The 16,780-nt window shown below is 47.2% G+C and overlaps 1 protein-coding gene across 2 annotated transcripts in view; it reads left to right on the top strand.

Moving 5' to 3' along the window:
• The window catches only part of MYO10 (myosin X), a 192,841-nt gene extending 177,186 nt beyond the window's left edge, over positions 1 to 15,655 (top strand). For both annotated transcript variants that reach the window (XM_074356503.1, XM_074356494.1), the window contains 13 exons: positions 51 to 144; positions 859 to 914; positions 2,618 to 2,760; positions 3,183 to 3,377; positions 4,374 to 4,531; positions 6,584 to 6,707; positions 7,130 to 7,427; positions 8,059 to 8,266; positions 8,970 to 9,106; positions 9,944 to 10,064; positions 10,477 to 10,929; positions 12,490 to 12,681; positions 14,177 to 15,655. In XM_074356503.1, coding sequence (XP_074212604.1) covers positions 51 to 144; positions 859 to 914; positions 2,618 to 2,760; positions 3,183 to 3,377; positions 4,374 to 4,531; positions 6,584 to 6,707; positions 7,130 to 7,427; positions 8,059 to 8,266; positions 8,970 to 9,106; positions 9,944 to 10,064; positions 10,477 to 10,929; positions 12,490 to 12,681; positions 14,177 to 14,278 — 2,281 coding nt within the window. In that variant the 3' untranslated portion in view covers positions 14,279 to 15,655. The remainder of the gene's footprint in view (positions 1 to 50; positions 145 to 858; positions 915 to 2,617; positions 2,761 to 3,182; positions 3,378 to 4,373; positions 4,532 to 6,583; positions 6,708 to 7,129; positions 7,428 to 8,058; positions 8,267 to 8,969; positions 9,107 to 9,943; positions 10,065 to 10,476; positions 10,930 to 12,489; positions 12,682 to 14,176) is intronic.
• Positions 15,656 to 16,780: the final 1,125 nt, after the last annotated feature.

The following is a 16,780-nucleotide window of genomic DNA, read 5'->3' as shown; positions in this document are numbered from 1 at the left end:
GCACATGCAGAAGTGAGCCACTCTTGACAGCCGCTCTCTCCTCCCCACAGCCAGTGGTTCAGCGTGCTGAGTCAGGTCCACGCATCCACGGACCAGGAGATTCGGGAGATGCACGATGAGCAGGCAAACCCGCAAAACGCTGTGGTGCGTGAGCATCGGTGGTGGGGAGAGGGCGTCCCGAGGAGGGGGAGGGGACCGGGAATATCTGGACAATTTTTTTAAAAAAAGAAGTAATAGCATAATAATTAAAGACAGAAATAGGAATATTTTGGTTAAAGATCATGCAGAAAAATGGAGTAAATTACTGAAGATTATAAATCATAATAGATGACAATTCTTCCACCTCAAACCATTCAAAGAGCCAAAAAAAAAAAAAAATCCCAATCTTTATGAAACTGTGGAAGCACATTACACTTTCCTTCAAAGGATTTAGTGAATTCTAAATCATAATCTTCTGTCATCACGCCATCTCAGACACATACACAGTCACAAAATCTATTTTAGAAATAATTTTATTTTCTCATCAGTATAAAATTTCATGGTAGATCGTAGTGTAAATCAGAAAATACATATGATTGAAAGAGGTTCGTAAACACCCTTTGCTGAAAGAATTTTAAGAACAAGACAGATTCATTTACAATTTACTTAATGAGTGAAGTGTATTTTGCCCTGTCTAGAGGCCGTTGGTACTAAGTGACAGTCGGGGGGGCATTTCCAAAGTAACTATTACTTTGCAGTTGACACAAAAAGGAGTCTTTTTTGTTTGCCTGTTTACAGAGTCGTAATCTAGGGGTGTTACCATGATGTGCACTGTCCTTGAGTGGTTCTCTCAGTTTCTCTGCTTTCGCTCTTTTCCAGGGCACTTTGGATGTAGGGCTGATCGATTCTGTGTGCGCCTCAGACAGCCCCGACAGGTAAGCTCAGATGAGACTTTCCACAAAAGTGGCTCCTCATCACCTGCCTGTGCCCACAGGCGTCTGTGCGCTGGGTGTGAAGTGATTCTAGGCTGCATGTTCCCACCTGGTGAACCCCAGCGAACCAGAGACTTCCTTCTTGGTACCCGGCTTGACATCCTCCTACATCATCTTCCTCTCTGGGGATCTCTGGAGTGCCAGGGGCAGACCATGGAAACCTAATTTAGACAGTCATCCAGGAATGAACTCGGGCTTCATGCAGGAAGAAAATGCCTGTATCCCAGCGTGGGAGCGGGTGTGGTTCCCCTTTCGACACTTGAATAATGAATTTGAAAAGGATTTTGATGGCAGTTTATATGCAGAGTATTCATAAACAAAAACACAAGCATTTGTTTCCCTGGACATGCCCACTTTATCTGGGCTCTGAAAAGAGCATGTTTGGGGTTTTGTTTTTTGAAGGCAAATCATTTTCGGCGATGGTCTCAGGAGTCCAGGTACCCAGTGGCCCTTGTCTTTATCATTCTCTCTGTTTTTGTTTTGCTGCTTACGAATTCTGAGTTCGAATTGAAATTGACTTCTGCCTTCAATAACATAGCTTTAGAAAGACATTCAAATGATCAACAAAAATAGTATCTCCTGGTTTGGATGGGAGTCACGCCAACTGTTGACAAGGCTCTTCTGAACCATAGATTCTTTGTTTCTTGTAGTCACCCAGTACCTTCTTATACCTGACTCAGGAACCTTTTAACACGTGTGTGTCATGTGAATAATCAAAGCCCAGGTTTTTGTTCTGACAGTCAATTTCCCATCTGCCTCGCTCTTCTCCTAAACCCGTTCCTGCTGGCAGACCGGACAGGTAGTGATCCCTGCTGAGAGCTTTCCATCCTTCCCCAGGCTTTTCTCTCTTCAAGTGCCCACCTTTCTCCCTTCCCAACTATAGAAAAATCTTGTTTTTATTTTTAAGGAGCGCCTGTCTGTCCCCACTCTAGTCCTATTAATCTTCCTTTTCCTCGGACTTTTGCAGCACTTAACTTCAGTTTGAAAACTTGCAAGAAGTTGTTGTCACGAGCTTCAGTGGTTAGGAATTAGTCTGAGCAAGGGCCTACGAGAGACTCAGGGCATTGCCAGATACAAAGAGATGCTGGAGAAAGTAAATTTCCATTTTTATGTTATCCCCGATCGGGAAGTGCACTCTCATCAGATTGCTTTGAAAAAAAACAGATCCAGGTGGCTCTTTGAGCCAGACATAATCAAGTGTATAAGATGTTCCACTTACACCTATTTACTGATCTTCTGTTACTGGTGTCAGACATTTCGTTACCAACCCACAGAAATATTATCCAAGGCCATACCCAGAGGCAGAAAGAAATTTCCCTTGGAGAGGCATCAAAAAAAAATTTTCCCCTGCGGTCACCTTATTTAGCCTTCTCGGAACCGCGTGTCATCTGGAAAGTTTTGCAGTGAAATGTTTTCCCTTCCAGGACCTTCAGAATATGTGGCTCCAAGTTGAAAGGTTAATGAGGCAGAAAGTAAATCCTGCAGAAATGAGCCAGGTTTGCCTCCACATAAAATCCAAATAGCCCTGCCATTTTTTATCCCCGTGACCCAAAAGCCAGGAAACAGGCATTTAGTCTTGGTTCAGGCAGAGGTGAGGACTTCGGCGGCGCTCAGAGGTTTGGCTTCCTTCTCGCCCTGTTCCTCAGACCCAACTCATTCGTGATCATCACTGCCAACCGGGTGCTTCACTGCAACGCCGACACGCCGGAGGAGATGCACCACTGGATAACGCTGCTGCAGAGATCCAAGGGGGACACCAGAGTGGAGGGCCAGGAGTTTATAGTGAGAGGTGAGGCCACCGAGGCTCTTCTTCCTTTTGGGGTCCTATCTCCATCTCCACGGATATCTGCTGTGGTTCCATTTTGAGCCACTTTTCTGGGTCATTTTTATTCTTTTTTTTTTTTTTTTAATTCAATAGTGTGGTTTTTTTTGTTTTTTTTAAGGAGGAGGTAATCAGGCTTGCTTATTTATTCTTTAAATGGAGGTATTGGGGATGGAACCCAGGACCTTGTGCATGCTAAGCACGCACTCTACCACTGAGCTAATATCCTCCCCCCCAATTTTGATTCTTAAAATTGTTAAAAATCGTCAAATACGAAATGACCGTGGCCATTCCTAGCAAATGTAACTACAAGCATTGCGTAAATTATTACCTGGTTGGTGATGCTTTTCTTCCTAGTTTTGAATGTACCCTTTCATCTCTCTCTCCAGGGTGGTTGCACAAAGAAGTGAAAAACAGCCCGAAGATGTCTTCCCTGAAACTGAAGAAGCGGTGGTTTGTGCTCACCCACAACTCCTTGGATTACTACAAGAGCTCGGAGAAGAACGCCCTGAAACTGGGCACCCTGGTCCTCAACAGCCTCTGTTCAGTCGTCCCTCCGGACGAGAAGATCTTCAAAGAGACCGGTAAGCAGGGCGCTGTGCTCAGGACTGGCTGGGCCCGAGGCTTGCCCCATCCAAGCATAGGGGGTCCAGGTTTGCTCAGAGCAAAGGAGCAGGATTTCTGCCTGGAGCATGTGCATCTTTCGCCACAGGGGGATTTATCTTCTTGCTTCGTGGTTAGCTCTATGAGCACTTGGTGTGTAAACTGTAGGAAGGAGGTCTTGATTTATTGAGTTGCAGAGAGATTCTTGTAAGGGCAATAAAATATCAACAGACTAAGGTTTTCCCCCAAGCGTTATTTTTCTATGCTGTGCCTTTGTCTTTCTCAATGTTGTACCACAAGTGTCCTAATGGAGCCTGAAAAAGGTCATCCTGACAGTGACCGTAACCCAGTAGAATAAAAAGCAGTCTAAGCTTCGTGTTTTTTCCCTTTGTTATTATAAAAGATGTTTCTAGATTGTTTGTTTTGATTTTTGTCGCTAGCTGTGATTGTGTGCTTTTTTTAACATAGTCCATTCAAAAAGAAATTCATGCAGTTTTTAATATAGTCACATCATTCCATCTCACAGCTGGTCTCTGAACACAGAGACGGCTTGCTTTGCACAGACGGGAGTCTCCTTTGAAGGGAGACTCTTAAGGAAGGAAGAGAAGAGACAGGAAGGGAAAAGGAGAGTCAGAAATCTGAAGGAAGAGTTTTCACTCTTGTTCCAGAACCTTGAACAGGACTTTAGTTTATACCTGGTCGTTCTTTTAAAGCAGATGTTAGTTATAGATTTAATTCTGGGCTTATCATTTTAATGTTTGTCTTTCCCTCTCAAGTGTAAACTCCACATGTCTTTGGCTACCTGATGCAGGGCTGGCACGTGGAGGAAGTCAGCAAGTAGCTGTTGAATTAAATAATAAAGGGGCTCAGGTGGAGATGACATGGGCACTGGCGTTCTGGGACCCCAGTACAGGAACGCCTCTTGGTCCCCAAGGCTAAGGCTGGCATGTGTGTGTATGTGTGCACCACTCTCGCAGGCTACTGGAATGTCACCGTGTACGGACGCAAGCACTGCTACCGACTCTACACCAAGCTGCTCAACGAGGCCACCAGGTGGTCCAGCGCCATTCAAAACGTGACCGACGCCAAGGCCCCGATCGACACCCCTACCCAGCAGCTGATTCAGGATATCAAGGTGAGAGGAGCCCAGCTCCCCGGGGTGGTTCATAGCCGCTCACCGACTCTCACCCTTGGAACATCATGATGTCAGCATTAGTCAGGCTTCGTTTTCTTCCTGTAATCAAAACTAACTCTTCATTAACTCTGTCTTTGTGTATCCCGGCTTTTAAAAATCTAAGTGCTGGACTGCAGGTGACACTGGATGCTAGAAATATCTTGCCTCTGGGGAGGTGTTAGATGTTGCCACTGAGGCAGCCGCGATTGTTGGGCTGTGCGGGCAGAGGACAGGGGTCTACAGTTGGGGTGTGGGGCTCCCCATCACAGGGATGTGGTGCGATCTGTGTTGGGGATGACCTGCTGTGTCACAGGCTCTTCTTGAGCCCAGGTTGGGGTACCTTCTAGGAGGAACACAGTAGTTCTGCTTTTACTCTGTGCTTTCTAGACCACACAGGTAGGTTTGCAGAGAGCCCAGGTTGGTCTAGGAAACATGGAGTCCTCATCAGGTGCCTCTAAACTGGCAGAAGCCCCCAGAGCTCTGGACCAACATTGACTTTATTAAATTGTAATTTCCTGTTTATAAAGATCAGTTGCTCAGTAAGTGTTTGTTGAATGACTGAGCAAACAAACGAACGATTAGACGGCGGCCGCGAACCAGGGTCACCGCGCTCGTTCTCCAGGGGTGGAAACAGAGACACGGGGCTTTCTGGGTGCGCTGCACACACGGCAGGTCCGGCCCTGATGCGGAAGCAGGTGGAGGGGATTATTTTTACTGCTGTTCCTCCAAGTTACCTGCGTCGGCAGGTTCCCTACACAGAGGAAAAAGCTGGAGCTGTGACAGAAGGGACGCCAGAATGGTAGTGAGGCGGGTGTTTATTGACTGACGTACATCAAAGAAAGTTAACTAATCGGATCCAGGAGGTAAACTGCGCCTTTGTAAAGGCGGGGAGGGTCTAATAGATCGGGAGTGTATGATTTCCCACCAAATTCAAGTCAGCCTCTTAATTCCAAAATGATACATTTTCTGGGTATTTGGAGCCAAATTCCAGCAAGTCAGTTCTCCTACAAACCGCAGAGCTGTCCATGGAACCCGGGGCACTTGAAACTAATAATGTCATTTCTAGTCTCAAATTAATTTTTCCGAAGCTTTCTTGTGCGAAGGGAGAGAAAACAGCACATACCAGCTGAGCACACTTTCTCTTCAAAGCTGTATCTTATCTACCCTTTTATTTACTAACTCATTGGAAATCAGACATTAAAAGAATAAATAGAATTTTTAAATATGAAACAATTGCTTCTTAAGAAATGAGACAAGTTGCCCTAATTAAGGCTGCACTAGTTTTTTAATTAATTTAGACTTTTTTCTCCCTGGTTTTCGATTGGGTGTTACTGCATAAGTTTCATAGTGGAAGCGAAGTTCCCGCAGTAAAATGACTCATCGCCTCTCCCCCAGCTTTTCTGTTTTATTTAAAGTTCTAAAAGGGACTTTGGCTTTTTCAGATCCCACATTAATGTTTTAAGAACTTAAATACATGATGAAATTCTCTGCAAGGAGCTCTCAAATTTCAGGAGTGAGAAAGGAGGCTCATGGACGAGCAGTCTCAACTGATACTAATGTGTCGTTTTCGGGCAGAGAATACGGAAGACCCGTGAGAGAACTAGCAAACTGTATTTTTAAAATGAATTATAGATAAGGATGATATGATGTGGCCAAGCGATTCATGGCTAAATAATTAGCAAGAGATGTTTAAATGAACTTTTTTGAATATACATCATCTCCAGAGGAAAGACTTTTTCCAATAATGTGGGGAAATGTATGCAAATGTACGAGAGAAAGGGAATGAGCTATGTGAGGAAAATGTGTGTGATTCGTCTTCAAACATGGCTTCTGGGTGTCGAAATGATTGATGCTGGATTAATCCATCTAGTCCCCCCACCATCCCTAGGCTACTGATGTTTTGTGACTTGTGAAAAACATCCACGTGCAGGAGAATGCAGTGGCCTTGTTCCTTTCCGTACATCTTTTGCAATAAGCTCGTGGCCTTTCTCTAACGGCTCCTTTATTCTCCAGGAGAACTGCCTGAACTCGGACGTGGTGGAGCAGATTTACAAGCGGAACCCTATCCTGCGCCACACCCACCACCCCCTGCACTCCCCGCTCCTGCCCCTGCCCTACGGAGACATAAACCTCAACTGTGAGTCTCCAGTTCCGCCCGGACCCGGGACACTGGGGTGCACTTTCCCCGTCACCTCGTGAGCTCAGTCACATTCGCGTCTGTGGGTTGTGGTGATGCCAGGGTTGTTGCATTAAAGAAAGTGCCAGCGCTGCCTGTGAGCTCAGAGTAGCCTTAGCTTCCCAGAGAACCAGATCCTAACCATCGTCTTGCCTTCCAAGTGTGGACCCTGTCTGGCAACAGACAAGCTTTTAAGCATTTTGCACAGTGAAATCGTTCAGTTCCTTGCCCACCTCCATACAGCTGATTCGGGGTTCCCGGGACACGTGGTGGGTGCTGCATCACGGCCTAGCTCTCGTCCTCATTCCTTCCTCTGGTCTGCTGCTCGGATGACACCTTCCCCGAGCCCCTCACGTGACTTGTGTTTGTTTCCCTTTTCCCAGTGCTCAAAGACAAAGGCTACACCACACTGCAGGACGAGGCCATCAAGATATTCAATTCCCTTCAGCAGCTGGAATCCGTGTCTGACCCCATCCCCATAATCCAGGGCATCCTCCAGACGGGCCATGACCTCCGGCCGCTGCGAGACGAGCTGTACTGCCAGCTCATCAAGCAGACCACGCAGGTGCCGCACCCGGGCAGTGTGGGCAACCTGTACAGCTGGCAGATCCTCACGTGCCTGAGCTGCACCTTCCTGCCGAGCCGGGGGGTCCTCAAGTACCTGAAGTTCCACCTCAAAAGGTACCAGGGGGCCGGGGCAGTGCTGTTCTCACGGGCAGTGCAGTGGATCACTGTTCAGATGACACAGATCTGGAACAGAAGATCCCTGGTGTGGGTCAGGCTCCTGGGTCCCCTGAGCAAGCTTGCAGCCATCCTTTTTCTCTCTAAGCCATGCAAGGCTGTCCAGAGACCCGGTCACTCTTGGTGTAATGTCCTGATGTGTAGGACATGGGATGAATTTAATTACCACTACCCTATATAAACAAGGAGGGGAAAAAAGCTTGGATATTTGTTCCAAATCAAACAGGTGGAAACAGTCTGATTCAGTCTAATTAATGTTGGAAAAGCAGTTTTCACCCAGTGGTACGAGGCAGAGGGCTCTTTAAGCACAAGAGCGCAGCGGAGGCCAGCTGTCAGCAGTTGCTCCAGTCGTACGTGGGCTCTTTGGTCTTTGAGGTGGTTTTCTTTCTTTCTTTTGTTTTCTGTCTTTAGACTAAACCTTCCTGGGATAAGCTCAGGCAGTGGCTGGCGCTTGCTCTGTTCATCACAGGGACCCGTTGGCTGCGCTGGCCTGCAGCACGTTGAAGCTGCCTGGCTCCCCACTGCCAGCCATCCTCAATCCGGCAACTGACAGTTAGTGTCTGTCTCCTAGGATCCGGGAACAGTTTCCAGGAACCGAGATGGAAAAATACGCCCTCTTCATTTACGAATCTCTTAAGAAAACCAAATGCCGAGAGTTCGTGCCTTCCCGGGATGAAATAGAAGCTCTGATCCACAGGCAGGAGATGACGTCCACGGTGTATTGCCACGGCGGAGGCTCCTGCAAGATCACCATCAGCTCCCACACCACAGCCGGGGAGGTGAGGGAGGGCGCTGCTTGATGCCTGACTGCCCATGTGCTTAGGACAATTGTGTGCAGTTAGGTTGGCTCCTGTGCCCGGTTGTGATTTGTATAGGGCAGCTGCTCAGTTAAAAGAGGAAACGGACCTAAACCTGCTAATCTGAGAAGCAACTGAATATCTAGTAGAGATTGTGGACCCTGACTCAGGTACACCCTCTATGACGAGGGTTTATCGCAACACTTCTGCGGTGGAGTGTTTCTGTGTGCCACGCAAAGACCTAGAATGTTGGGTCGGGTGGACACGTTATCTTTTTTCTTTTAACATTTAAACAGTATTATAAAACCAATTGGCTAAAAGGAATAGTTCAGTAAAACCCAGAAAAGCTCGTGTAGAAGAAATGTTGGTGAAAGTCACTATGAGTTCATGAAGTTGTTGGACAAAAGGGCTTCAGTTTCCACATAAACCCTCCTAGTATGGGTTTGCAAGAAACGGGCCCAGCCTCTGTCCCTACCAGTGGCAAATGCTGGGCCAGTTCTTTGTGGCAAGGAAGAGAGAGAACTGATGCCAGGAGAACAAGGGAAAACAGCACCTTTGAAATTTCACCCCGACAGCCTTAGGAGGCTGCCTGGACCCTCACTTTGGCTGGCAGCTCCCTCCGGGTTCTGATGAAGGCACGTTCTAGAACCACAGCTTCGGAAGCTGAAGACCTTGTGTTTTCCAGGTGGTGGAGAAGCTGATCCGGGGCCTGGCCATGGAGGACAGCAGAAACATGTTCGCACTCTTTGAGTACAACGGGCACGTCGACAAAGCCATCGAGAGCCGGACCATCGTGGCCGATGTGTTGGCAAAGTTTGAGAAGTAAGCTCCCTTCCAAGTGCCAGCAGATTCAAGAAGGTTTGAACTTCTGTGCCGTTTTTGCCTTTGGTGCACATTTGAGTGGGCCTTATTTTGCCCATGTTGAAGCATATTTAATTTTTCACCTCCCCTTGTTGCCTGTTTTCCTTGATTCCTAGATGGAGCCCCTGTCTCAAATAGGGTTCGCCATCATTGTTCGTCTACCCCATTCTTTCTATTGGTCCCCTGTTGTACCCACTGTCTTGGAACTTTCTGATTCTAGGTTTTCACTTGTCATTAGCCGGAGTGGACAGAAGCCAGTTAATAAACTCTTCCAACCACACTTTGTATCTCTTGGAGCCATAATATTTTATTTATGGCTCTCATGTCCCCCTAGTAGCACAAAGTATATTCCTACTCAGTATAAACACAGCCTCCCTAATATTCGTGTTAGCTTTTATAAATATTGTAGTTGGAGAGTTGGTAAAAGGAATGAAGAAATAGGTGTTGTTTTTCTTTATATGGATCCAGCATCACGCTTGGCTAGGGCTAACTAGACTGGGACATGCAGAAAAGACTTGTTGGTGCAGTTTAACTGAAGGCTGCCTGTTTGTTGTCAGATAAAACCAGGATGAAAGGATGCTTTTCACCTCTGGGTAAACAGCTTAGCAGGGAACTCTGAGAAGCCTCACTCTTCCTGCGTGTCCTCTCCCTCCCTCCCACCTCCACGCGCTCTGCTATCTGAGCACAGACAGAATGAAGCCTTAGAGAGAACACACCATATAAAGTGAACTCCCTGTGGGTCACCCGTGGCCCATGTCTCGTTTGGCTTTCTGAGTCTCCCTCTCGACTTCTGTCTAGGCTGGCTGCCACATCAGAGGTGGGTGACCAGCCCTGGAAGTTCTACTTCAAACTTTACTGCTTCCTGGACACAGACAACGTGCCAAAAGACAGCGTGGAATTTGCCTTTATGTTTGAACAGGTAACTGGGACTCTGGTTCCTCTGCAGGACAGCAGGGCTGAAACCTGTTAATACCCTTCGTACGTTAACTGCTAGTCCTTCCAAATCACGTATGGGAGTAGATTTCCTGGCATGGACAGGGTCGGCTGCTCTTTTATTCATTTGTAGAATGAAACTTTGACACATACTATTTGAACTTTTGTACCAGGAACTTCTGGTTGAAGGTGGAGGGGGGACAATTAAAATAAAATATATGTGTTAGATGGTATCCGAGCCAGGGAGAAATTTAAAGCAGCAAAGGGGGGTTGGGGTACGGTTTCTCGGGAAGGTGGCCTTTGATAGCGATCCTAATGGAATAAGGGAGCAAGCCAGGCAGGCATCCTGTTAGAGACGCAGTGTCCGGCCCATAAAGCCGCTGCCCGCCTCCTTGCAGGCCCACGAAGCCGTCATCCATGGCCACTACCCGGCCCCAGAGGAGAACCTGCAAGTCCTCGCTGCCCTGAGGCTCCAGTACCTGCAGGGGGACCACACACCGCACGCCGCGGTCCCGCCTCTCGAGGAGGTATACTCGCTGCAGAGGCTCAAGGCCCGCATCAGCCAGTCCACCAAGACCTTCACGCCGTGCGAGCGGCTGGAGAGGAGGCGCACCAGCTTCCTGGAGGGGACGCTGAGGCGGAGCTTCCGGACGGGGCCCGTTGTGCGGCAGAAGGTGGAGGAGGAGCAGATGCTGGACATGTGGGTCAAGGAAGAGGTCTCCTCCGCTCGAGCCAGCATCATTGACAAGTGGAAGAAATTCCAGGGAATGAGCCAAGAACAGGCCATGGCCAAGTACATGGCTTTGATCAAGGAGTGGCCTGGATACGGATCCACGCTCTTTGATGTGGAGGTGAGGGCAGGCTGCTGCATTTTCCGACACGAGGGGGTACCTGAGTCAGTGTGACCATGGTCAAGTCGAGGAAGGGAGGGCCGGGTGGAACACTGCGCTCTCACCCTCTTTTGTTAGACACCCCCCCAATTTTATCCTTAACAACCTCCCAGCCACCCACCCCAAGTTTTTTTCCTCCTTTATAGTAAATGCTTTTGTAACATTAGAAGTGAGTGGAAAATTAAGATGTCATCTATTCTTAAGTAACTTCTAATTCTTCCTTATACCAGCTGTAGACCCAATAAAAAAAGTGCTGGTGAAAATCTGCATTAACCAGTTTTTAGAACAATGTACGTAAAGTCAAATTTGGGGTATATTTGGATTTTACTTTTTTATTTTTTCCCGTGACTGTTTGCAGGGAAGAATTTCTGTTACACAATTGGAATTTGGCAAAATTAGCATCAACCCAGTACTGATTTCATGTGTGTATATATACATACATGCATATTTTAAGTAGGCTATTTACTGAGAGAAAATCTTATTAATACTCTAGATCAAGGCTTGGCAGACTGCAGCACGAGGGCCAAATCCTGCTTGCCTTTTTTTTTTTTTTTTTTTTTGAAAATTAAGTTTTACTGGAACACAGCAATGCTCATTCTTTTATGCATTTTTCTCTGCTGCTTTCGCACTCAAACAGCAGAGTTGAGTAGCTGTGCCAGAAAGCACAAAGCCTAAAATATTTACTGCCTGTCCCTTAACAGATAAGTTTGTCAACCCCTGGTTTAGATGAGCATGTGTTTTTCTAATGACCATAGTCATTCAGCATGTTACCTGACAACTTTTAAATGAGGCTTTGTAAAAAATCTAAATATTTATTGTATATTCTAAGATCCTTTCATGACTTTTCATTGGGTGCTATCTTTGGGTTGGTTAATTCTGTTACATTGGTTTTTAAGTATAAATCAGATGCTTGGTACCAGAACCTCGTCATCTCAGAGTCACCAATGTAGATCCTTCCTGGTTCCCATCGCCCTGTGTTGTCATCCTGCACATCCAGGCTCCTATTTTCCTCCACTGATCTGTGCAAGAAAGTCCGTTGTTAAGCCAGTGAGATCAACCACCATCTACACAAAAGCTCATTGCTGGCTACTCAGCACAGATGTGGAGAATTTTCCTCTGTGATCCTGGATTTTGTATTTGAAGAATAATCACTCAGGACAGGATTGGAGGCAGAACTAGAGACAGAAGAGTAGACCTGGCTGGGGGATCATTGTTGAGTTCCTTGGCTGTGGCCACCCCTGTGTAGCTAATTCAGACGGCCAGGAGGGTGATGATGTGGAGAGTCCCAGCAAGATGCTGGAATTGACCACCGAGATCCCCCCATATGCACAGGCCTGATCAGCCAGTCAGAAATCAACCAAGATAGCCGAAGAGATACTGTTTCTCCTATTTCAGTTCCCCTGGTGTAAATACACGTTGAATGCCTTCAGTACGCTGTGCAGAGGGCTTGATTTAAAGCCTGTCTTGTGGCCCCCGTGTTCTGTTTCTGGTCTAACTCTTACACTCACTCTTGCCCCTCAGTGCAAGGAGGGCGGCTTTCCCCAGGAGCTCTGGTTGGGCGTCAGCGCCGACGCTGTCTCTGTCTACAAGCGCGGGGAGGGAAGACCCTTAGAAGTCTTCCAGTACGAGCACATCCTCTCCTTTGGGGCCCCCCTGGCCAACACGTACAAGATCGTTGTCGATGAGAGGGAGCTGCTCTTTGAAACCAGTGAGGTAAGAGGCAACTCTTGTCTGTGACCTGGGCGAAACAGAACAACGGCACCTCGTGTCCTGGAGCCTTTGACCAAGTGATTTTATTTGGGTATTTCGCTTTAAGACATGAAAATACAGCCTGCAGGTCCCTTCTCAGCTGCAGGTCTCCCGCAGGCCCAAACTTGATAACCCCAAAATTCTTCTGTATACCTTTGCAACAGAGAAATTTGGTTCCCTTGTATCAGGGGGGTCTTACCTTTGGAGGAAAAAAAGAAAAAGGGAAATGATACAGAGATCCAAAAAAAATTAAATAGTTTGGCAAAAAATCCAAACTAGACAAGTGGATCACAGCCTTGAGACTAGGATCTGATGGTGTCCACAGAGCAGGAGGGAGAGAGGGCAGACCATCCTGGGCATAGCTAGTTCTAGCTCACAGTAAGTCACAGAACACCTCTATGTGTGTATGCCATCCACTTCAAAGCTCAAAATGTAATAATGGTAATAACACACGAAGCCTGTTGAGGTCTCCACCCAGGGAGCTGCTCTCAGGCAGAGGTGGGAAATGAGCATGAATCACACGCTGCTCGTTGGGCTGATGGCGTCAAGTGAGGGCGAGGAGGTGGTAGGAGGCCGTGATCAGACCAAGGATGCAGGCAGGGACAGGTGCGGGTAGACAAGGCTGGCGGCAGATGTGCAGTGAGGTGGAAAGAGGTGGGGGCCTTTGACTGGAGGGTCCCAGGCGCCAGGCTGCTGGGTTTGGTCAACTCTAGTGGACAATAGGGAACTGCCCTGGGATCTTTGATAGTGACATGATATGTGACAGCAGTGCTTTTACAAACATAATGTGGGGTGAGATTGGAAGGAAAGAGAGAACAGGGAGATGGCAGCCAGGTAGGATGTCTTCACAGAGATCCAGGCCAGCCATCGGGAGGGACGGGCCAGGAGAGGCGACAGTGTACAGTGACCGCATCGTGAAATAGCTCTTTGCGAGCACGTAGCTGGCAGGGAGCAGAACTGCGCATGTGCGGGGGGGCGGGGAGAAGGGTGCGGGCTGGGGTTCGCACCTTAGTTCTGTTTCTCCGGCTGCATCATGAGGAGCTGACCAGCACGATATGATACAGTCTTTAAAAGCTGTGCTTGTGGGCTCTGTTGCTGACTCTTTGAGCTGGAACAGTAATCCCGGCCCTAATCATACCAACACACTTAAGCGTCATCGGGTGGGAGCTTTATTTTACATGCAAAAAATCAGTTTTCCATGAGGCAACCACCAGGTGGCAACGTCCTATTTGGCAAAGCCAGGATTCCCTTTCTCCCTGCCTAGAAATAGGGGAAAGCAGCTGACCTTTTGGCTTCGTGCGCACGCAGCCTGCCCCATGGATTCGCACGGCGGGCTACCTGCTGGCTTTTGCTGGGAGGACGGGTTGGTCTGCCGAGGTCGGGCTGAGGCCGTCTGGTTGACAGGCTCCCTGAACCTGCAGAGACTCCTGACCATGTGCCGACTCTGCTTCCCGGGCAGGTAGTGGACGTGGCCAAGCTCATGAAAGCCTACATCAGCATGATCGTGAAGAAGCGCTACAGCGCGTCGCGCTCCGTGAGCAGCCAGGGCAGCTCCAGGTGAAGGCGGCCGCGAGCCCACGGGAACTCGGTATCTTCCCGCGCCGCCCCTGGTCACGAGTGCTCAGCCGGCGCTGGCGCCTGGAGCCCGAAGCGGGGCTGCCCAGGCTTCCTGGAAGCCCCTCGTTGGAGGGAGGTGTCTCGGGGGACCTTTCGCCCTGTCCCCGCCAGTGATCGTGCATTAAGCTGTCAACCTTAACCCGATTTCCAAAGCTTTACTTCTCTTAGATGACCCAGGCCTTAAAAAGAGAGGAAATGAAACCCACGCTGCCACCAAAGCAGCCAGAAGTGCCTTAACTTGTGGAACAAATGCTAATCCACCTTAACTGTGCTACTGAAGGGAGATGCTAACCCCCCTTCTGGGGGAGACTGACTAAGCTTGGGGGTGGGGGGGCAGCATTTATCCATCACTTCTGCACTAACCTCCCAGCCTGATTTCCCCTTCGTGGGAAGGTGAGGGAGTGGGGGGTGGGGGGCGGAGGGAGAGCGAGGGGACAGTCTATTTTAGTTGGAGTGCTGCGGGCAGCCTTCCTCGCGGGGACATGCAGTAACTTTTTCTCTTTGTCTCATCTTTTAAGTGTATGTGCCTGCCTGTGCATGCATGTGTTCATAAACTCATCACTTTAATCACTGTTCCACGAGCATTGAAAGCAAAGGGAAAGAGGATGTGCAATGGTGTAACGTCTGTACATTTGAATGGTTCAGCGTAAGAGTCGTCAGCGGTTACTTTCCAAAGTGGTTTTATTAAAAAACCAGAATCCTGGATTTTCCTGTCTTCGCTGTATTTCGAAAGCCCCATTTTGAGTCAAGTTTTGTTTTACAGGTAGCAACATCTGCAGTCTGTGTCTGCTGTATTATAAACAGATACACAGCCTTCAAGTAACTATTTATAAACCACTCAAACAGCGGGCCCCAGGGCTGTTTTTAGAACTGTATGAAGTCATTTTGGAGTCTCTAGTTTCTAAGAGATATAAGTTAAAAAATGTTTCCTTGAAGGTTAGTTCATATCACTCTGGGTAGATTGTGACATGACCACGTTTGAATTCGGAAGAAAGATGCTGCCTTCTCTGAAAGTGGAACACGTGAGCGAATCTTTAAAGAACCCAGATATTCAATATTGAGGCTTTAATAAAATACACACGTATTTTACCCCAAGTTTATAATGGTGGTCTGAATGAGGCCCCTGTAAATAAATCAGCATTTATGACCAGAGGAGAAATAATCTGGTCTTGGACTTCTATTTTTATACAGAAAAGTTGTAAAGACTTAGGCCAACTAAGTCTACCCACAAAGCAAAAAGAAATTTGCCTTACCCCTGCAGACAGCCATGTGGAGTCATTGTTTGTTGGCTCAAAGTCTGACAATAAAAGATATTAGCTAATGTGCAGTATATTTTCTTTATTGGGCTGGCTCTAGATACCAAATGGGCTTCTTGGTGGTGTTTTTGTTGTGTTTTGGGTTTAATGCTTTTGGCTTCAAAGAGTTGAGGCTGTGTGTTTCATGCACTTGATCACCAGGTCTAAAAACAAACCTGTAGACATCTCAGCTGCTTTTTGAAACACAGAACGTGGCTCTAAGGAAGCTGAGAAGGTGAAAGACAAGATCAATGAAATCACAGAGATCTAAGGACTTGAAGTGCAGATGTCAGATCATCTCCTATTGCTGAGACCCAAGATCACGGAGTCAGGGTTCTCCACCCGCTTGTAGCCCGTATCTCCATGAGCGGAATACATGGTAGCTTGTTGAGTAACTGACTGACCCAAAGAACTAGCTGGGGCCGTGGGTCTCAGTGAGCAGCACCAGTTCCCCAACCTGGTAAGTTCCTCTTACCACTCACTCCCACCTCGGCTTGTGTCCGGGAGTGGCCTTGTCAGAGTTTCCACCATCCACAGGGTTTATTCTGATTTCACCAGATTGACATGCAGTCATTTGTGATATTAATAGTTTTGAATGTGGCCAGTGGAATAATTCTGAATGTCTGTGCTTGGTACAGAGAAAGGCATCGATAGGAAGCGTGACATGACTGCAGACTTATGTGCACACCTAGTTGACTTTTTGCTTGCTTTAATTTTTAATTCTCTTGGAAGAAAATAGGTGGGGTTTTTTCATTCAAACGGTAGGAGTAAAGTTCCTTTTCCTCCCAGCCATGATCCCTCCATTTACCCCACAAACAACTATTTTTTTTTTACCATTTTCTTGAATATCCTTTCAAAAGTATTTCAAATATATACTCACATATATATCTCCATCCCCTTCCCCTTTTATGTATTTTTTAAAACACATAAAAAGATAAATTCTTCTGTGCTTTTGCTTTATTCCCAGAATATTTTAGGTCTGATTCCACATAGTACCTATAGAGATTCCTTATTCTTTTTTAGTGTCCCAGACAGCTTTAAAAAGTTCATTTACTTTCTCTCTAAAAAGACTTTAGAAATCTAAGAAAGCAAACATTTTTTTATTTATAAGACTTTTTACTCAGCACTGTAAGTTGAGGTCACATGTATGC

The sequence above is a fragment of the Camelus bactrianus genome, chromosome 3, assembly GCF_048773025.1.
Source record: "Camelus bactrianus isolate YW-2024 breed Bactrian camel chromosome 3, ASM4877302v1, whole genome shotgun sequence".
Lineage (NCBI taxonomy): Eukaryota > Metazoa > Chordata > Mammalia > Artiodactyla > Camelidae > Camelus > Camelus bactrianus.
Note: the sequence above shows the minus strand (reverse complement) of the source record. Positions and strands in the feature narration are given on the sequence as shown.